The 22212-nt window shown below is 38.7% G+C and overlaps 2 protein-coding genes across 2 annotated transcripts; one reads left to right on the top strand and one right to left on the bottom strand.

Moving 5' to 3' along the window:
- Positions 1-1875: 1875 nt before the first annotated feature.
- On the top strand, positions 1876-12311 carry stat2 (signal transducer and activator of transcription 2). The gene is made up of 24 exons (XM_054617720.1): positions 1876-2062; positions 2379-2510; positions 2640-2784; positions 2880-2975; positions 3539-3631; positions 3730-3808; positions 3965-4044; positions 4156-4307; positions 4618-4776; positions 4872-4961; positions 5903-5962; positions 6158-6178; positions 6276-6369; positions 6615-6662; positions 6777-6860; positions 7036-7134; positions 7249-7384; positions 8369-8421; positions 9000-9085; positions 9180-9316; positions 9426-9614; positions 9772-9826; positions 10043-10134; positions 11451-12311. Exons 2-24 carry the CDS (start codon positions 2380-2382, stop codon positions 11678-11680), a joined length of 2409 nt encoding a protein of 802 aa, XP_054473695.1. The 5' UTR covers positions 1876-2062; position 2379; the 3' UTR covers positions 11681-12311.
- Positions 12312-14280: 1969 nt separating this feature from the next.
- Positions 14281-18038, bottom strand: gpr84 (G protein-coupled receptor 84). Its single transcript, XM_054617269.1, has 2 exons — positions 17964-18038; positions 14281-17384 (listed from the first exon to the last, which is right to left on the bottom strand). The coding sequence occupies exon 2, from the start codon at positions 17374-17376 to the stop codon at positions 16132-16134; it is 1245 nt and encodes a 414-aa protein (XP_054473244.1). The 5' UTR covers positions 17377-17384; positions 17964-18038; the 3' UTR covers positions 14281-16131.
- Positions 18039-22212: the final 4174 nt, after the last annotated feature.

The raw sequence follows: 22212 nt of genomic DNA, 5'->3' as shown, positions 1-22212 counted from the left end.
AACATGCCATTTTCTACAGCCCTATAATAATAATAATTTATTTGCACATATATTGTACAGTTGGAAGATACAAACATAATCACATAGCAACATCCATACAATCAGCAACGGTATCATTACATATTTGGCGACGCAAAACACGTCTGTTATACGTCAACATATTTACATTAGTTTTGTACATGAGAAACCGTTATGATATGATGAAGTGAGTTTCTGCATGGCAAATTTGTTATTTCTTTACTATTAATAACCAATTTACTAATTCAAGCTAATGTCTGAAATGGTGGGGCAAGTATGCCATCTACTGGTGAGAGTGGGAACTGAAGAGATGAATAAATACTGCTTCTGTTCCCGCAGAGGGCCTGTTGTACCTGTTGTTGATTTGAGAAAAAAAGATTAAAAGTTACCTGACATCCATTGTAAAGACACAAATGAATACAAAATGTCAATATTTATATAAATTGCTACTTAGCCAGCTGAAAAGACCAGTTCATCAAGCGGTAAACCTGGAAGGGAGGGTGAGGCCTCCCTCTGCATGTGTGTTTACGATGAACCTTCCATAACAAAGAATTTGTGTGTGTAAGAGCTTAATAGGTACAGCTGGCATGCAAAGGATAAGAGAAGATATGAAATGACCTTGGGTGAAAGCATGGGAGCCCTGCTGTAAGCTACAATTAGTGTGTGTTATTTCAAAGTTTCCTTGTGTAACAGCGCCTCTAAGTGAGTAAAATTTTAATGTAAGCCTGTTTTTAGTTTATAATTTATCAGAGACTCTACACCGAGAACTACCACAGTAGGGGTCTTGAGTAGGCTACACTGCCATGTCTTTAAATTTCCATCTCTATGTCTGTGGGCAGATTTTGTCACTGTGACAATGTCTCAACCGTGTAAGCCCCCAAATGTTACCACCTCTGGCCTGTTAAGGTGTCACATAACTTTACAGGTGTAGTTGAGATCCAAATGAAAGCTGAGTTTGATTGTATGGTACGAGCAATAGTGACTGATGTAGGGGGGTACGTAGTGGGGTAGGGGTCCCCAGCTTATGCTCCTGGTCCAATTGAACATTTCTGCTGGTTTGATGCCATTGAATGAGTCTCTAGTTGTTAAGTACAAGAAGACTGAACAGAGAGAACAAAACCACAAGTACAATTGGTGTGTGAGGAATGTGAATACAGAAGATATTGACAATGTTTCCGCGATGGAACTGTCAGATACAGATTTATTACAGACTGTACAACTCTTTGCTTCTAGGTGGGCTCTTGCACCAAAGATGAGGCTGAATAAGAGGCAGGATTCAGTGCAGAGGATGACGGGGTGAAGAGACCTTTAAAGGTAGTGTAGTTGAAGAGATCCAGGATATTTGTTTTACAACCCAATGGATGCATTTCACTATGTAAGAGCTTAAGTGGCTGAAATGATTACATAATAGACTACACAATAAATAATACAATTATATTCCACTCTTGTTCAATTGTCTTTTTCCTTTGTGAAAAAAATGGTTCAACGGGAGGGGCCCTCAGAGACTGCCTCGGGCCCATATTTCCGTGCTACGCCCCTGAGAGGGTCACTCTCGCTTCGTCACTTTCACAACATCATTTCTCGGGAAATTTTCAGTCGAGGCCGTAAGTTTCGATTTCTGCTCATCACTTAGACTGACGTGACCAAGTACCAACAGCACGCGCTGTTGTGAGACCGGGTCGACCAATGAGCTGTCAGCTCTGGGCTCACGAGGAAACCGTTTAACCTTATCCGGACATTTCGGCTCTTAAGCGCTTTGACGGCATTTGCGTCAGAGCCAAAATGGCGCCCGTGGTTAGTTCGAGAAGAACAACTTGGGAGGGATAAGTAGATATCCAATCAACAAGAGAACATATTGAGGAAATAACATTCACATGCTTTCCTGCTTTGCAGTTGTTTTGTAGAATCGACGTCAACAGCAGCTACCTCTAACTAGTAACACAACAAACAGGAGATAGCTATGCGCCTGTCTTAAATGACCAGCCAGCTGACGTTAGTTACTAAGACATTTCTAAGTGGACTCTGACTGACAGCATAAAGTAAGGTAAGGAAATGTGTTGTTACTAAAGGGCCATATCCAAAACAAAGCTAACGTAACGTGCAAATAAAAATACGTTGTATTTTGGCTCGTTAAAATAATAATAATAATAACACAAGATGCAGACATTAGGTCAAATGTGCACAGTCGTACATGACGTTAGTTATCAGTCACACGTCGTAATCTTGTCGAAGAGTCCGCACTTTGCTCCTTCAACTGTTTCTTACAGGCTTGTTTGAACATCGTTAAATTGTTAAATGTAAGTGCATTACATGTGGTTTGCGGGTTGAGTGAATGTCAGTGTTTCCCCGATCAACCTTAGGATGGCTCAGTGGGACAGACTGAGGCAGTTGACGGCTGGTTACACACAGCAGCTCCATGAGCTCTATGACAGGGATGACCTGCCCATGGACGTGAGGCACTACCTGTCAGCCTGGATAGAGAAGCAGGAGTGGTAAGGCAGCACTGGCATCTCTCTTGCCCCTGATACAATTAAACCCATATTATACTATTCAAAGATTACAGCAAGTTGCCCTGTTTGTAAAACTCTGCTATTTGTATCTTGTTTTTTTTTGTTATTTAGGCAACGAGCAGCACGGGACCATGACTTGGCAATGGTGCTGTTCCAGGTGCTGTTGGAGAATCTGGATATCCAACACAGCCGCTTTGTCCAGGAGGAGTCATTCCTAATGCAGCACAACATTAGACGCTATAAACAGAACTTTCAGGTTTGTCTGGGTGGTACCATTGGGTGACGTCTTTATTTTAGGAACATAATGATTGCTTTGACTCTGATATCCATCTGACCTCTCTCTCCTTACAGAGATACCTGGAAGACCCATGTGACTTGGCAAACACAATCCTATGGTTTTTGGGAAAGGAGAAGGAAATCCTGGAGAGTGCTGAGCTGGCTGAGCAGGTATTTTAGATATTATTGTGACCTAGATGTGACACACCCTGCTGCTCATAAAACATTTAAATGCATGCACATGGAAACAATTACATGCACATGGAAACAATTACACACCTATTGCTCTAGACATTTTTTTTGCAGTTGTCACCTGATATTTTTGTACAAACAAATATTTTATCATATGGCCACTTAAAAAGTTGCCATGTTTTGGCTGTTGACTCAAAGTCCAGCCACCAAGAGCGGATGTGCTGTGTTTAATGTTACTAAATTGTCACTTTAAATTGACAGACAAAGTGTATAATTTCCGTTATACACTTTGTCTGTTTTCAGTTGTTCTGAATTTTTTTTTATATTTGCAGTTGTGTAAAAAAGTGCCACATGTATTGAAAACAAACTTCAGGATTCAGTGTGTGGTTTTCCACCAAGATTTTCCACCAAGCAGTGATTTTGTTTTAACTGCCACTTTCACTCACACTTATTCTTTACACTGAAAACAATCGTGCCCAGTTTCACATCAGAAAGACTCTTTATCTCTATACCTGCCCCTCCTACTCCTTTGCTTTTCTCAGGTCCAGTTTTTGCATGTAGCGCAAGAAGCCATGGAGACAAGCAGTCAGCAGGACCTTGAACGTAAAATGGCTGGCCTTCGCAACGAAGTGCAGGTGCAGATTATGTTGCTTTATGCCATTGTGTTTTGCCTGTAATTGAAAGATGTTACATTTAATTCATTATTTGTATTATCTGGCCTTTTGTGATGTAGTGCATGGATCATACAATGTTTTGTCTGGAGGAGCAGCAAGACGAGTTTGATTTTAAATTCCAAACCTATAAAATGGAAGGTAAGAAGATTAAAACATTCTGGTTAAATTTCCATGCTGTGACAATGTTCTCTTAGGATGACTAATAAAGACGCCTGAATCACAGCTACATGTTCTCTCTTGTTTTGGTTTATTTTACATGGAAACTGTGATCCCACTGTGGAAACCTTTATGCAGCTGTGGTAGATGAGGCGGTGAAGAAGGAACAAATGAAGAATTTTCAGTTACTTATCAACAGACTGAATGAATGTAGAAAGGTACAAAGTTATCAATAATCTTAATAAACACCTTAATCTCTCATAAATCAAATTATTTTCCTAATTCAAAATAATAATGCTAATTTTTGTTTCATATGATCATCTCCTTAGAGCACACTGTCAGACCTAAATAAGCTCCTGGACAGGATTGATGGCCTGATTGACATACTGGTGAAGAATGAGCTGGTGGAGTGGCAGAGGAGGCAGCAGAAGGCCAGCATTGGTGCTCCAGACAATGTTTGTCTGGATCAGCTAGAGAAGTGGTATGTTCATCTCCACCTGCTTCTCATGAATTTTAATCTTTAACGTTTAACGTAACAGTTATATCAATTAATCTTTTTTGTAAATTAAGTGCTGGAGAAAAAAATACTGTTTTATAGGTGGAATTTGATACTTTCCCAATCTCATCACCGCTATTATCACATTCGACCAATCAAAACGACTAATTAATTGACTTATAGACTAAGCGGGGGCAGCTCTAGTTCATGGTCGTCATTTGTTGGTGTCTGTTTTTATACTTATCCTTTTTTCCCCTTTTTTCCCCCACTTTTGCTCTTTCTCTCTTGTTTTTAGGTTCACCTGTGTGGCAGTGTGTCTGTTCCAGGTGCGGGAGTTTCTTGGTAAGCTGGACGAGCTGGTAGGAAAAGTGTCCTATGACAATGACCCAGTGAAGGCCCAAAAACCCACAATGCAGAAGAGAGCAGATACTCTCCTGAAAGACTTACTCAAAAGGTTTCTCTTTTAGGACAAACTTTCATACACTCTATGGTTCTCTTATGATTTATTTCTTAAATTTCATGCCATTATTGTCTAACTCTTTCTTAAAGTTCCTTTGTGGTGGAGACTCAGCCCTCCATGCCTCAGGGGAAAGGACCCCTGGTGCTTCGCACAAACGTCCAGTTCTCTGTCAAGACCAGGTCAGTGTGCCACTCCAGGCAATCACTACGATGCTATGAATTTGTTTGAATCTACTTTGAGTATATGTTTTACTTAATCTATATGTACAGGCTCTTCCTAGGTGCAATGCCTTCATTGTAATGTAATAATCAGTATCCGTTTTCAGAATTACATATGCTGTTATTAGTATGCTAGTTGTGTCGGATCACTGACCTGAAGCGACTCTTTGAAAAACGTAATCTACCTCTAACAAAACAAAGGGTCGCAGTGGAGCTCAACCCACAAAACTCAGTTTACTGGCTGTAATTGATTTTAATTCACCACATAAACATGACAGCAGTTCTGATCTTATATGGACATTATGACAAGGAGAACAATGATAATGTGATACTTTTCTCCAAAGCCTTTTCTCCAAACTTTTCTTAAATGTTACTTTGATCTCTCAAACTTATTTAGTTCAATTATTTGTAATCTTGAGAGGTTTCTTATTTTTCTTTTTTCACTTTTTAGGATTAGGAGGAGGGTTTTCCTAAAAAAACATATATTACATATATATATATATATATATATATATATATATATACATATACACATAGACTCATACAAAGATTATTCCTCTCAGTCATCACTTATGACCGACTAGTGTGAGGGTGTCTGTATTTGCAGATAATACTGCCTGTATTATCTTATTTAACAATGAAGCGACCAGGTGCAAGATAGTAAGCACGTGAGAAGAGGAAGCTAAGAAGAAGCTTGTGCCAAAACAAGAATGAATCTCGGGTTAGCTTCAACCCACTAGCAAGAAACCTAACCGCAGTCAGGGGGCGTGTGCTTCTGGTGTCCTTGAGGCAAGAAAGAGGGGCAAACTTTGAGTGTTGTGTTAAAAGACTGCAGTTTTGAAATCCTACTTGTTCTGCCTTTTAATATTTCTAAAATCTTACACCTGATTTCATATTTTCAGACTTCTTGTTAAGTTCCCTGAGCTGAACCACTCTATGAAAGTGAATGTGTCCATGGACAGGTGAGGTTCCTCTTTTTAGTTTGAATTACTTTCACACACACACACACACACACACACACACACACACACACACACACACACACACACACACACACAGAGTAAACCTGCAGCTTTAGTTCTTGATTTCAGACTATTGATGAGGATGTTCTGTTGCCCCCTGTGATAACTACTCTTTTTTCTTCCCATTGAAATTAGGGAGGCTCCTCAGATCAAAGGGTGAGTATTTGTTTTTTATAACTTTAGCTTTGATATCAAGTGGTATTTCAAGAAGAACTGTATTCAACTTTTGCATTTGATGTGAATTTGTTTGCAGATATCGGCGTTTTAATGTCCTTGGGACCAAAATCAAGGCCTTGAACATGGCAGAGAGCCAAAGTGGAGGCATGGTAGCAGACTTCAGACATCTTGTGAGTGAAAAAATATTAAATGAGGACAAGGAAAACAGTTATCAACAATAACATACAAAGCCTTTAATAATTGCGACATCTGAAGGATGAATACTTAACTCTCAACATTTTTAAGTGCACACATAAAGCAGGCTCCAGAAGCTAAACTTTAGTGATTAAGATGAAAAATGTATATGACAATGTCTTTATTCTCAGGTGATAATATTGTTGTTTGAATTATTTTGTGTACTCTTATTTGTCTGTAGACTCTGAAGGAGCAGAAGTCTGGAGGTGGGGGCAAAGGAGTCAGTGATGTGAGTAAACGTTAGCAATCCTGAAGATATCGTCTGTGCTTACAGTTTAACTCAAGTCAGAATTAAAGGAGATGTGAACAACCAAATAATGATCTGTGTTTCTGGTGTTGACAGATTTCTCTAAGTGTTACAGAGGAACTGCACATCATCTGCTTTGACACTGTCTTTGAGATGAAAGGCTTGTCAGTCGAGTTGCAGGTGGAGTTTCCTCTGACTTCCTTTCTTGTTATATGGCTGGCTTCATAAAAAATAAAAAAAACATTAACCTACATGTGCTCTGTATACAAATGAATGATTATGCCACTGTTTTTATTGTCTTGATTATGGAAATGTGATCTAAATAAAAGTTATCGTTCCTTGGAACCCAACCTAGGCCTCCTCAATCCCGGTGGTCATCATCTCCAACTCCAGCCAGCAGCAGAGCGCCTGGGCGTCTGTCCTCTGGTTCAACCTGCTCAGTGTTGACACCAAGGTGAGAGATGCCTGGAAGACTAAAACACACCATGTAGAATGTTGCAGTGCTATAAGAGGGCATTAGAAATTAATTGTTTATATATATATTTTTAATGTGTGGCTTTTTCTCCAGGATGTCATGTTCTTTGCCAACTGTCCTGCAGCCACTTGGCCGCAGTTTGGAGAGATGTTGAGCTGGCAGTTTCTCTCTGCCACTAAACGTGGTCTGAATGAGGCTCAGCTGGAAATGATTGCACACAGACTCTTTGGTAAATGCTGCTTCGATGTCCTGCTTCAAGTGCTTGCATTTGCTTATTGTTATGGTTGTTCTGTCTAAAAATAGGGGTGAATTTGTTCAGATAAGAAAATAACTGAAGCCTCAGCAACTTTTCTTAAGTTCTAGAGGCATTGGTGTAAAAATCTTGGATTGCAGTTTGGCTTTTGGATGCCATTTGGAAGGATAGACATAATTTAACCAAATTAATCCCTGCATCAGTTGGTTGGTGTTTTTCTATTTTTCAAATCCAGTTTCTCATTAGAATAGAGTGAACCATACATTTTGTGTCCAACTCTAACCATTGGGGAAGGTGGTAAAATGGTTCTCTCTTACTATTTTCTCCCCTGATCAAACAAAGGATGCCCAAGACTTTACAATGTGTCTTATTTAGTTTTTATTGTGGCGGCGGCTGTGGCATAGTGGAGAGCAAGGTAGTTCTCCAATCAGAGGGTCGTTGGTTCGATACCCGGCTTCGGCAGTCGATGTGTCCTTGGGCAAGACACTTAACCCCAAGTTGCTCCCGAAGGCTTGCCATCGGTGTGGACTGGATGATGAATGTTAGTAAGAGTCTGATGGTGGCACCTTGCATGGTAGCCTGTCATCAGTGTGTGAAATGGGTGAATGATATGTAATATACTACTGATTGTAAGTCGCTTTGGATAAACGCGTCTGCTAAATGACTGTAATGTAATGTATTGCATCATTTAGAGCATCATTCTAATTACTTAATCATATTTATGACAGCTCTTTGATTTAAAAACATTACTGTTACTTGTCTTTGTGGAAATGTTTGTTAACAGTATCATCGGAATATTTACGACACCCAGTAGGACTTTTTTTTATTTGTATCAGATTATGATCAAAAGGATTGCCCGCTATAATTCAGCATCTTTCATGGCTTGTGTGCATGTTTTATTATAGATGATGTCAGTTAGTGACAGTTGCATAATTCATCATTTATTTTGCATCCCACCAGGAAAGCAGCAGAAATATGACACCTGCAAAGTATCTTGGTCCAAATTTAGCAAGGTAAGAATACTGAATCCTAGAAAATATTTGTCAGCATGGTTTAAGGTATTAACATCAATCCTAACCACTTATTTCGAAATAGCTCAGCTTTGGTGATCCCTTGACTTTTCCCTCTGGCATCACTTTAGTTAAATGGTGACAATTATTGCCATTACGTATTGTCGGTGCTTTAGTGTTCCCCTGATTTTTCCTCTGGCGCCACTATCAGGGCAAAATGTCAGTTTGTAAGTTTATGACTAAATACCGGAAAAACGAATTTGATTCCCATCAAGTATTTTGTGTTTGTGCTAATATGTATGCAAGCTACCAAACGTGGTAATTTAAGCTGTCGTTCATGATCAACATTACCTGCTAAACCTCAGCATGTTAACAATGTGACCATGATAGCTGACAGTCAAAACCTCTACCATTTTTGCACCTCAAATTTTATCCATCGTACAATTTGTGTTCCTTTACAGTGAGCATTATAGCCTCACAGAGCTGCCAGCGTGGCCGTGTATTCTTAGTCTTGTGTGTTTAATGTTAATGAATATACTTTAGGTGTGAATTGATGACCTTTTCCACACCCTTTGTTACAGGAAAATACTCCTGACACTTTCTGGGTGTGGTTTGATGGCATCTTGGTGATGGTGAAAACATACCTCGAAGACCTGTGGAGGGATGGGTATGTTTTAGCAGTTGAGCTCATGCCTTTAACTAGTGGAAAATGTGAGAAGTTTCTTGTTTTATTTAAGCCTTTTTTTCCCCCTGTAATGTAGCCTCATCATGGGTTTTGTGAGCAAAGGCAAAGAGAAGTCCCTCCTGAAGAAGAAGAAGAGAGGCACCTTCTTGTTGCGCTTCAGTGAAAGTGTCATTGGGGGAATCACCTTCTCCTGGGTGGAAATCACCATAACTGGTGAGATATTTTTTAATTTCCTAATGATTCTAGAATATTATTTCAAATTGTTACCTGGTAGACCAATCCAGTATAAACATCAGATACTATCATCCTCTGTCTATTGTAGGGGAGCCTGACGTGAAGACGGTCCAGCCCTTCACCAAGGTTGACCTTTGCCAGATTCCCTTCCATGAAATCATCAGGAATTTCCAGATCTTAGAAGCTGAAAACATCCCAGAAAATCCTCTTCTCTATCTATATCCCGACACCCCTAAAGACGAGGCTTTCGGAAAATACTACTCTGAGAAGAGTGGAAGTAAGGACATCAAATGTTTTTTCTTTAATCATCTTTGAAAGCAATTTTGCTATGTGAATGGCTTATACTCATGCAGTATTCATGAGTTTAATTACAATATACTGATAGTGTTGTGGATGAATATGACACATTGATTTCTAAACTCACTCTTTTTCAGGTGACAGTCCTTACATAAAGTACATCAAAACCAAGCTGATGTTTGTTTCAAAGGAGTAAGTGTATTATTCGGTTTTTTTCCCAGGCTGGTTTACAGTGTCTTGCTTTTCAGAATAATATGTAATTGTCCTATATATTCTAAATGTGCTTTTTATACAGAAACAACTACAAACTAAAAATGCACTTGCTTCATCTGAGAAGTAGTGTTCCCATCCCCTCTTTTTATGTCATGAGCAACTGGTTGTAATGACTGTTTGTCATTGGTCATGTAGGAACACACTGGAGGCTAAGTCACCCATGTCCTCTGACATGGCACAGGGTGAAGGCTTGGAGCCAATGAATGGCCTGTGTGGAGAGGCAGCCGGTGAGTCATGGCTCTCCTCGCTGTCCCATCCAGCTGAAAACCTCACCAAAACAAATCACTCTCCCTTCATCACAGAGCTCTGTGTTGCGCTACCTATGTTGGCACTGCACTGTGGGAAATCAGTGGGGAAGATGATGATCTATGACTATGATCTAGTGGGATGTTAAGCTACAGCTATGAAACTGTTAACGTATTCCCCCCTGGGGCTGTGGGCTGCTTCTTCTCTACTGCATGCATATGTACAGTAGTCTGCTCTACTGAACATATAATTTAACGATGATTGGTTTGAGCAAAACTGTCACTAACACATTTATTTAATTGTTTATAGCTTCTTGATTCTACCTTCTGATGCTTGAATACTTTATATCTTTGCTTGGTGCATGTCTTAAAATCGATGGAAAGACATAAAAATAAAAACAGCACATAGCCATAGGTTAAACAATAACAACATTAATGATTAATCTTGAAATCCAAGATAATATGGCTGTATTATTATTGTTTAATTTTCTTAATTATTTTCACTAGGAGTATTTTGGCATTAATAGCATTTAATCTTACGGTCTTCAAGCTGAAGACCTATGTACCATTTTGGTGAAAGCAAAAATCAACCCACCAGCCCCTTTTTTAAACTCACTGATTAACAAGGTGTATTTCTTTAATTAAATCCATACAAAATACAACACGTTTACAACAACAATTAGCTTTTATGTGCTGGGCTTTTTCTTGATGACTACCAGTAACTTCCCCGAGTCTTCTCTGGTTGCCTATCAACTGCTTAGAATCAAGAAGGTTAACATATTAGACAGTAAATTTTAGAAGTGCTTGTTGGCAGATTTTTTTATAGCTTTTGACAAGAGCCAGGCTAGCTGATTCCGTGTTTCCAGTCTTTGAGCTAAGCTAACCAGCTGTTTGCCATTGGGTTATATTTAATTGACCGATATGAGTTGTATCGATCTTCTTATTTAACCCTCTGACAGAAATGGAGTAAGTATACTTGCTGACCTAGTCATTTATGGCTTACAAAAGGCAGTATATTCTTTTAACTGAGTTATTAAAACAGTAAAATAAACTGAGTGTAGTGAATATTGTTTGAGAACTTGAATAATTTGATGTGCTGAAGGAAAAGTACAAAGCTTGCATGCAATTCACCAGGAATCTTGTGCAAAATCAAACCCTACAGCATCAGTCTGTACTTTCTTTTTTTTCTGTTCGGATGCATAGCATATCACATTTTTGTGAAAGCAGTATCAGAAATAAAAAACACAGCCATGGCAGTAGAAACATTATCTTTCTCTCTTCCATTTTTCTGCTCTCAGAACAAAACGGGAGTCCTCATTCACTGGAGTCACCTCTGGAAACGTATCACCTTGATCCCATGCTGTCTGACTCTGTTGGAGCCACAGAGGACGAGTTACTGCAGTATCTCAACAACCCCAACATCTTTGTTGATTCTGACAACTTGCAAGAGGAGCAGGGGCTGCCGGATTTCAGTTTTACAGGATTTAATTGCCTGCCCCCACAATCCTGTGGAAGCATTTTCCAATAAGCCTCTTTTTTGTATATTTAACCAAAACCACTGTACCATTTATCGTCACATTTACTTTTAGCTACTTACATAACAACACCCATGTCGTTGCATACTTAGCAAATTTACTGTGAACATAATAGTTTGCCATTTTAATCTGAAAAATTTGAAAGCCCCTCTGTTAATTCAGATTTTTGCTTTCACAATAAGCATTATATTGCAGCTGTGCACTTTGAAATCACTAGAACATAACATTTATAATTCCCTTTAAATCATGTATTGTTGTTAATGTTTCAATGAGAATATTGGAAGACACAAAAGAGAGATTATTGAATTAGCTGGACTAATATCCAATCCATTAGTGTCCCAGGCACCTGTATTAGACATCTCAACTACCATGCAGCTGTTACTTTGAGATAAGATATCTAAGGAATGATATAAAACTGACCATGTAAGAATAGTACACTGCCCAGACTGCACATAATTTATTGTTTCAATGTTTGTTTCCAGTTCCTTTGTGGTTACCTTACTGTTGCCACCTGCAGCTTGTGATACTTTGTTCTGACACATGGCACTTACTCCCTTTAAGTTATATGCTTTTATATTTACCTGCTCATTTAAATCAAAAATAAACATCACCAATTAAAGGGCATGTTTGGTTCATCAATAACTGAAATGTTGTAAACTAACAATTATGAGAAATAGTTTTTATATCATGTTCACAGTATCTTATTAATGAAGATTTAATTCTTAGACTTTCAGACTGCAACACCAAATCTTATTCAACTTCTATATTAAAAAATGCATTAATTATTTAAATGAAACCAAAAGATGTGGCTCTATTGAGATTTTAGGTTCACTTATTACTCTTAAAAAACTTGTATCTGTATGAACTTCACATTATGGTTGAGTTTGATTAACCCTTTTCAACCAGACCATGATGACCTTGAGCCCAGGCAGCACGGAGCTGACGATGAAATGCAATTAAACTAGCCAGCTAGAGAACCAGATGTATTTCTCAGGAGTTTGTGAGGACAGAACAAGGTCTAAAAGCTCAATTAGTACTTCAGTTCCTTAGCCAGGTGGTTAAAAACATAAATTGAAACGTTGACTGATGCAATTTGTCTGTGTGATGCCAAGTTGTCAATTCTTGCTAGCTAACGTGTTAGCTGGCCGTTGTAGCCGTTATCAGCCGTTGATGTGGTTGGTCGTTGTCAGTAATGTTATTAAGTTACCTCTAGTTGCAAGCGAGTACTACCCCAAGTCACTTATTCTCACGAATAACGTTAAAGATATGTACCGGTAGTTACATTTCACGTGACTTCGAAAGACTAAATCGATGGAAAGACGTAAAAAAAAAAAATAGGTTAAACAATAACACCATTAATGATTAATCTTGAAATCCAAGATAATATGGCTGTATTATTATTGTTTAATTTTCTTACTTATTTTCACTAGGAGTATTTTGGCATTAATAGCATGTTATGTGTTACGTGTGTAACGTTAGCTACATTTTATTGTTTTAACTTTATGCTAGCTGTGCCAACAAGTTAATGTTTAACTAGTCTGCTTGTCTGTCTGTCAAAAACTTCCATATTGAATTATCAAAATATATTTAGGATTTTTATCTTTTTTAATGTACACTTACCGACCAGTTAAGCTCATGGCAGAATAATATAATAACAATGATTGACTTAATAGTTTTGCTAAACTAGCATGCTAACATGCTAAAAGATTGTCTTATGAAAACTTGGATTAACGTTAAAGGGCCAGTCAAAGCTCTCTCAGACCAAGGGTACATCCCAAGTCTCTTATAAGTCGTTCTGCGCCGCCATATTGACGGCCGTCCCAAAGCTCTTATTTCAGCACCGAGGAGCGAGGAGGGAGGAGCGATCTCCGAGGAGCCATGAGCGAGGATGCACGAGAGCTTCCTTCCAGGAAGTGTTGTGAGGGCCGACACGCCCCCTCATCGTTCATCTGTTATCTGATTAGACGCTGCAGCCGATCGTACTGATCTGATATAGATCATCATCAATAGAGTTTAATACCAGAGTGATGACAGATCACAGATTAAACAGATTGAAAAGTTAGAGAGAGAGATAGAGAGAGTTAAAGAGTTGAAGAGTATGTCTGTTTGTCAGTAGAAACACTTTTTACATAATTTATCTTCATTTCCATTCATTCATATGAGGCTGATCATTCCTGAGTGTCAGGTTGGATGAGTTATGTAATTCCAATTTACCCCGAAACATTGAGCCTAATAAATTAATTCAAGTGTTTAGGAGAAAACATAATCATATTCTGGATTATTTAATAATGACATCACAATCCGAATTTCAAAACATACAGACGTTAATAATTAATAAATAAGACAAACGCATTTCGCCGGTACAAATCGGTCCTGAGCTTATTAATATTAGTACAGTGATGATTACTTTGTTTCATTATTAATATTAGTACAGTGATGATTACTTTGTGTCATTATTAATATTAGTACAGTGATGATTACTTTGTGTCATTATTAATATTAGTACAGTGATGATTACTTTGTTTCATTATTAATATTGGTACAGTGATGATTACTTTGTTTCATTATTAATATTAGTACAGTGATGATTACTTTGTGTCATTATTAATATTAGTACAGTGATGATTACTTTGTTTCATTATTAATATTGGTACAGTGATCATGTGTGCGGACATAAAATCAAAAGTCTCTCCAGCTGTTAAAGCCGACTGACAGCTGATCCAGTTGTGATCAGCGGCCGCCGTCTTCAGAAACAGACGTCGCTTCACGTGACGCTACAGAGGAAAGGACGTCTCATGTCTCTTAAAACACATTTCCTCGTTTCCTCTCTCCTCGCCTGGTTTCCTTGCGTCTCTCCATGCATCCCTGGTGGGCGGGACTAAGATGCAAGGAAAGGACGCAAGTGAGGGAATCCAGGAGGCAATTTAAGAGACTTGGGATGTACCCAATGACTGACGCTATAGTGTCAGTAAAGCAACTTCGGCCCTTGTCGACCATAACCAGGACGTTGTGGCTCTTAGTTGGCACCTTAAAGCCCCTCGGCCTCCCGGTCAGTCAGAGGTAAAAGTAGCCATGGTACCCGGTTTGCTGCTGTGTTGTGGCCAAAAATAGAAGTGCTGTGTTTCTATTTTTCACGCAAGCAACAACTTTGTTTTTTCTATGTGTGTAACAAGCGTGACAGCCTTGAGTATATCTTGTGTTAGTCCTCTTTAAAGATAAATCACAGCTTGTGAGGGTGGAGTGTGGACATTAGTATGAGTGTTATTTGCATTTGTCGGTATCCTAAATGAGTGCATTCCTTGACACAACTCAAACATGCATACACAAGCACACTTCACCCACATGTCAAACTAATGAACACTTTCTATTGTTAGTATTGTACTGTCAGCATGAAAGGGGCAATACAGAGTTGAGACACAGTCACAAGTTCCTGATTTTTTTATATAATAATAATGATTAAGCCTTTATTAGTCCCACAATGGGGAAATTACAATTCTCTGCATTTAACCCATCCCAGAGGAGCAGTGGGCTGCTAAGAAGCGCCCGGGGAGCAACTGGGGGTTAGGTATCTTGCTCAAGGACACCTCGGCATGTTGACAGAGGGGTTCAAACCACCAACCTTGTGGTTACAGGACAAGCGCTCTACCTGGTGTGCCACAGCCTCTAAGGCATGTTGTGTAACAGAGGAATATCCTGTGCTGATTTTTGTAACATTTGTGGTTTCTCATATGATGTAATAGACACTTTTTGTGATGACGCATTGGCAAATTGAACATTCTGAATGCAACTGTGGGGATTATGTATTACAAAACATAATTTATTCCATACATTTCATAAACATATAATGTAATTGTGTACATTAATGTAAAAGGAAACAAGAAACAGATTAAAACATGGAGGTTGTGAAGTAATGGGGACTGGAATTTTGGTAAAATCATTTAACTAAGGATACATTCATCTGACTTTTCCATTCCCGACACTGATACCGATACCTGAGCTTTGGGTATCAGCATCCCAAGTATCCATACTGGTACCAGTGTTTAATTATTAAGCTGTATGCCTCACCCTGTGGAACTGACTGGAATCATTCTTCTACAGCGTGTGTCAGGCTTGACTTAAACATTGCTTTCCTATCTTTGTAAAATAAAATATAACATATAAATACATGGATATAAATGTACAGAATCATTTTTTTTTCAAAATAATGGTATCCGATACCAGATTGCCCTATTATCACAAATACCTGATCTAGCTATTGAGTCAGTATCTGACTGATATCCCATGCCAGTATTGGTGCATCTCCAATGCAGCATAAATGTAACAAAGAAAAGCAGCCTAAAAGTTGATAGTGGTGGAGTGTAAACGGCACTATGTCTGTGTTGGGTTTTTTCAATTGAATAATACTATACTGGCTTTACAACAGCCAAGTTTAAGCTCCAGGAGCTTAGGATCTCAGAGGTGACCACCAGGTCCAGAGGCAGGTGAAAGGTGCGAAAGCCCTGTTGAGCAACACATGGTAGGCCTGTCGAAACTGTCGGTTCATGACAGCATAGAGCACAGGGTTGATGCAGCTGTTCAGCCAGGTGAGGTTTGCACAAAACATGTGCAGTACTTGCGGGGCGCGGTTATGTTTGTCGGCTATGTTTAGCAACAGGAAGGGGACAAAGCAGAACACAAAACACAGAAAAACAGTGAAGCACATGCGTGTCACACGCTTAAATTCGTCATCGTCTCCCGACGTTCCTGAGGTGGAGGAGGGTGCTGCAGTGGTGGGAGCAGGTGTAGATAAAGGTGATGCTGGGACGATTTTAGGGGGAGACTTGATTGGTGATGAATTTAGGGCCGTGGCAGGCCTCTGGACCGAATCGGACGATTCTTCACAAGTTATCTCATCTGTACTTTTGTCCAGATATGCCTGACTGCTGATCTCACAGCTACATGTATTTGCCATGCCACTCTCTACACCACTATCATCAGTCCCTTGTGCTGAAGAAGTTGGTTTCTTTCTGGAGGACCGGCGGCTTGGCCGGTAGCGGAGCAGAGCTTTTGAGGCAATCTGGACACGTTTGTAAATGAGGAGGTAGAAAACACCAACACAGCCCAAACCAACAAAAAAGTAGAAAAAGAGCAGGATGGTGCTGTAAGGACGACCCCTTGTGCGATGGAAGCTGCATGTGCACACCTGTGGCACGAACACATAAACAGGCCAGAGTGGGCCAAAGCTGGCCAGGCCCAGTGCCCACGCTGAGATCAGGAGTGAGATGAGACCACGGTCAGAGAAGACACGGTCAAACACGGTTGTTTTTGTGACCAGGAGGTATCGGCCTACTGCCACCAGACAGAGGGTGATAATGGAGACAGAGTTGGAGAGGAAGAGGAGCAGGCCGAAGATACTGCACCAGAGCTGACCACTGCGCCATCTGAGGTGTAGATAGGAGTCGACTGATATGGGCTGCAATATGGTGCAGTACAGGAGATCAGCTACAGCCAGGTTGACGATGAGCACATTGAAGCGGGTCCTCAGACGTGGGTCTAAGGCGAAGGCCAGGATGGTCATCATGTTCCCCAGCGTACCAGTGATGGTCACGGCACATCCCCACAGCACAGCAAAGTACCGGTAACCAACGACTGAGGGACTGTAGCAGGAGAAGAGGTCCTCCTCTGTTTGGTTTGTGTGGTTCATCAGCATTCTGTCAACTAACAGGAATTAGAAGGAAGGTTAGCTTCTTTGTAATTTGCTGACGGAAAGTGAAACTCATACAGAAACCCAGTCCTCCATACACCTCTTTGCAGTGCCATTAATAACACTGGTGAAAAAGGAAGTTAAAGGTGGTCTGGATAGTTCACCACTTCCCTTTTAACAAAGTACTCTGACTGACAGTTTCATTATATTGCTGTAAAAGTTTTAAGTACAAGATCATTTTCAAGATTTTTTTTCTGTAGGTTTAGGATAATTGATTGTAATGTAATTTACAACTGCTGTGGCTGTGGTAAGATTAAATACATTGTCTGCAAACAACAAATAAGTCCTCATTAGCTATTATTAGCCATTATATGCATAGGCTGAATTCTGCATATAGATTATGACTCAAACAGTAAAACATTGCATACATAAAGCATACTAGTAATGTTATAAAGCAAATAATTTAACATTTAAAACACAGACAATACAAATCCTCCAAGGGATTTAAGATAAATTCATATTTTCGTATTAGAAATTTAATTTGTAAGGCAAATAAAAGCCCCTATTTAAAACCAAAAAATTTAATTTCTCACCTTTAAAATCTGAGGATTTCTGCCAGTCTTTCTAATTGTTGATGTGCAGCTGTGTCATTCTCTGCAGTGATCTGGTGCGCTGAATGTCTGGCTTCCTGCTGGTGTTACATTTTATGTGAATCCTCTTCGTTGCTCAAGTACACTCTACATAATGAAATGCTATGACCGGGGGGTTTTCCAGTTCATCTCTAAATTAGGTAAAATCACTTTTTTTCAAATGAAATAACCAAATGTGGAAAAGATGTTTTATATCAGAGATTTCTTTTTTTAACCTATGTTTGTAAGTCATTTATCACTAGGGACTGTATGTCCAATCAGAAACTACTTTGATTATTAGTATGTTTAACATCTGTTGTGTACCCACATCAACAAATATTGGAGAACCTGTACAACTAAAATACTTTGTGATATATGATTTATAAAAAAAAAAAACTCTACTCAATCTACTCAACAATGCTTTTGACACATTTAAGAAAGTGAAACAACTTTGTGTTTGTGCTCAAGTGTATTTGTATAGGTAGATATCACACAGGTCTAGTGTTGTAGGCCATTCTGAAACTTTACGTTGATGTTTTAAATTCTTAATATTTTCCCACTCCCTGTATGGGACTGCGAGCATGATGTAAATACTTGCTGCTATTATAAAGTTACTGTAATCATGCAGTACTTTGTCCCTCTGTGCTGTTGGAACTGCTCCATTAAGACACTGAGACCTTTCTGTTAAACTATGCAATGTGGTTGGTGGTCGTGGTGCAGTTGAGAAAAAATGTCTCACCATTCTAATTAAATCATTTTTCATATCTACAAATCACTACAGAGACACATACTGTTGTTTTATTATTGTGATTGGCACATGGTCATTGTGGGTCATTTGGGAAATAATCTGGAGAGTCATCAGGGAAACCATTTGAGTGGTGACAGTTACACATTAACAAAAGGTACACTGAAGATACTAGAGCACCTTGTTTTTTGTTTTTTTGCTCATGGTTTTCCTTAGAGTATTCTTTCCACATTCACTGTATTTTCCAGAGAAAGTGAGGGCAAACATTGATAGTGCTCCAGTGGGATTTACTTCTTCACTGCAAATGTGATGATGAATAAATGATGAACATATGAGACTAAATGCTTTAAAACACAATGTTAACAATTCTCCTGCTGCATTTACACTTCCTGTCACGTCACTAAAGAAATACAATTCTGCACCGGTCAAATTGGGAAATTCTAGACACACTATAAATGCAGAACAAGTACTGAAATTGTCAGTGACTAATTTCATTTCCACAAAATCTAAAGTTGAATTCTGGATGTTGCTATTTTTATTAAGCTTAGATGAAAGAGTATCTCTGTTATGGCTTAAGCTGATCAACACAATGTTTGCTGTGGTTAATATTGTACCATTAGACATCTACACCCACTCATACCATGTGGTCAACCTGCCAGTAAAGCACCAGCTGTAGTTTCTTAAACTGAAAATGCAGAACAAGTGTAGAAATCATAAGAGCCACAGTGTAGTTCAGGGTAGTGGTGTTGCGATATACCAGCAATGATGATAAACGTGATATTTCAAAATGTTATAGCAATATAATTTTAATAAAACACATATTATAATATTATGTAAATGATCCAGCACCTCTTGAATAATTTTCTACAGTTGGTAATAGGAAACTGAGCAGGAATCCAGCTGCACCTCCACTATAGGAATTACATTTGCTATCCTGAAGCCGTTTTCTCATATGAATTCTGCACACCTGTCACCCGGACATTGTTTGTTCCTGGTGCCGTGGACTTGTGCTCGCTGTGTGCCCTCTCACCCTGCGGTGAAGGACGGGGCCCCCTGCTCATGGCGTTACTTCCATCCGGGACGTCAGGGGTCTGTTACTATACCGACAATTCACCCAAACCGTCATGAAATGAGGACCCTGTCCTGTTTACCATGCTCTGTGTGTGGGACTTTTTTGCAGTGTAATCACTGTTAATATTTATTTAAATTATTTATTGAAGCATACAATTGTAAACAAGAACACAACATTGTTTTAAAACAGAGCAAAATTCTTCATAGCTTAGCAAAAGTTTTGATTGGGTCCACCCTCCACAGTCTCACAAAATCCTATAGGAAACATTGAAACATATGATGATATATAAACTATTTTTTATAGTGAATGAGCAGCGTAATTGGATACTTTATTGCAGGAAATGCCACATTCAGATGTTTATTAAATGAAAAATGTCCTGCCATACCTGCCTTAGTATGTCACTAATCTTGCACCCAAACTTTCAACTATAACTAGGCACCCATGATAGTGTTATCATGAATTATTTTGACCACGATAATCACTCTGTGTCATATCATTCTGATATTGTGACAGCCCCAGATCAGGCTGTCTGAAATAGTTTATGATATTTTCTTTAATTGTTGTGAATACTTCACAAAACTACAACCATTTATGTGTCACTATGACCATGAACTTGATCCAGTACCGTATACTATGGTATTTTATATGTTCTACTTCCACAAGATATTAATCTCTCACCTTGTTTTGACCCTCATACTCTTAAACTAAGTTAATATTTACATTCATTGTGTTCAAATTATATTAATTCCTCAAATTAAGTCGTTTGTAACTTGTAACATAACAATGATTATTTTAAAGGCAAACCCTTTCAAGTTCCTTGCCCCTTGATTAAGGACCCAGACGAACAACTGAAGAGTTGATAGTGACTGAATGCAAGTCGCATTACATTATTTCATTAGAATATATATGTGTGTGTATACATATATAGATATATTCCGGTCGTGATCGAAAACACTGTTTTAGTCATTGTGGTTGAAAGTGGTACATTTCCTTCTTCACTGGCTCAGTGGGTCGCTACCTGCCTGCACTTTCATTATCAGTGCAGACAGTCGAATCAATATCGGACCAATATCTTTTGCTTATCTGAGTAACGTTGGTCTATATCAACTTTTCAGGGGCAAAGAAAATAATTAAACACATAGCCTCTTTCTGGTTGCCTCTATTGACTCTGTATTTTTAATTTCTAAATCTTATTGTTTGTTTGCAGACTGCGATAAACTGTAAAACTGAAATCTACTTTTGATCACAAATAGTTTGATGTTTGTGAGTCACTTATTACTTTAGACGTGTACAGTATGTCAAAAGATAAAGCAACTTGAAATAAACATTACTCACATTATCTTTTTTCTAAACTACTGCATTTGTGTTTTATTCTTATAACATTACATTTGGAAAAAAATAAAAAATAAATCACCAGTCAACATTGCTTACAACCATAAACTCAGTTTAATGATGTTTTATATAACTTTGTTTTAAGTTAACAATTAGGAAGCCTCAACATGTACCTTTTCTCATTTTTTAAATAAACTACATTTACAGCAATGTTTCAATACACTTCTCCTAGATAACAATTCATACGTTGTAGACTATTTGTTTTTATTGCAGTTAACAAGAAAGGTTAGCAGGAGTGCTTTAAGTATTGCTGCAGTTTCCATTTCCTAAAGCGTCCCCCTAATGTTTCACAAGCCATCATGACAGTTTTACAGGGAAAGTTCGGGGTCATGTAGGGTTGAGATACACAAGTCAGAGCAGACAAACTAAACATTTTAATCCCACTACAAGCCTATTACTACCATTTTGTGTTTTTTTTTTGCGTACAACTACTCTTCTGTGTCTTTGTGGTCCTTTTCCTTCAGTAACATATTGCTTTTCCTCCTGTGACATATTGCTGGTGTCTCACCATCCTCGTATGGGATTGTGATGTTGATAAAAATTAAATGTGCACATAATGCAAAGACCTGCTACGAAATCAATCTTTGTTCCGCTATGCTCACAGTGTTGAAACTATTTCATGAAGACACTGAAACATTTCTGTGTTGCACAGTGAGGTGCAGATGAAAATGATAGATCATCATTTTAAATGTATTTGACCCATTTACATGTAGACTTTTCACCACAGACTTTTACGTATGTGCTTTGTGGGACTTAACACACAGGATTGTCAGTGGCCATTCAGGGAGATGCTGGCAAATCATCAGGGGAACTTATTTAATCTAAAGAAAGAAGAACGGCATGGTTGCTCCTTCTCGCTCTATTCCTATTTTCTCCAACTTTACTGTATTTTACACAAACTGTTAGAATAAACACTGATAGCTGCATAGTGCACCATTGGAAATTACCTAGTCTACCTTTACCAAACTGTAAATGTGGTTGACGTACACATCAGTGCACGTTTA

The sequence above is a fragment of the Anoplopoma fimbria genome, chromosome 17 (assembly GCF_027596085.1).
Source record: "Anoplopoma fimbria isolate UVic2021 breed Golden Eagle Sablefish chromosome 17, Afim_UVic_2022, whole genome shotgun sequence".
In the NCBI taxonomy this organism is placed as follows: domain Eukaryota; kingdom Metazoa; phylum Chordata; class Actinopteri; order Perciformes; family Anoplopomatidae; genus Anoplopoma; species Anoplopoma fimbria.
This window is presented reverse-complemented; position numbering and strand designations above follow the sequence as displayed.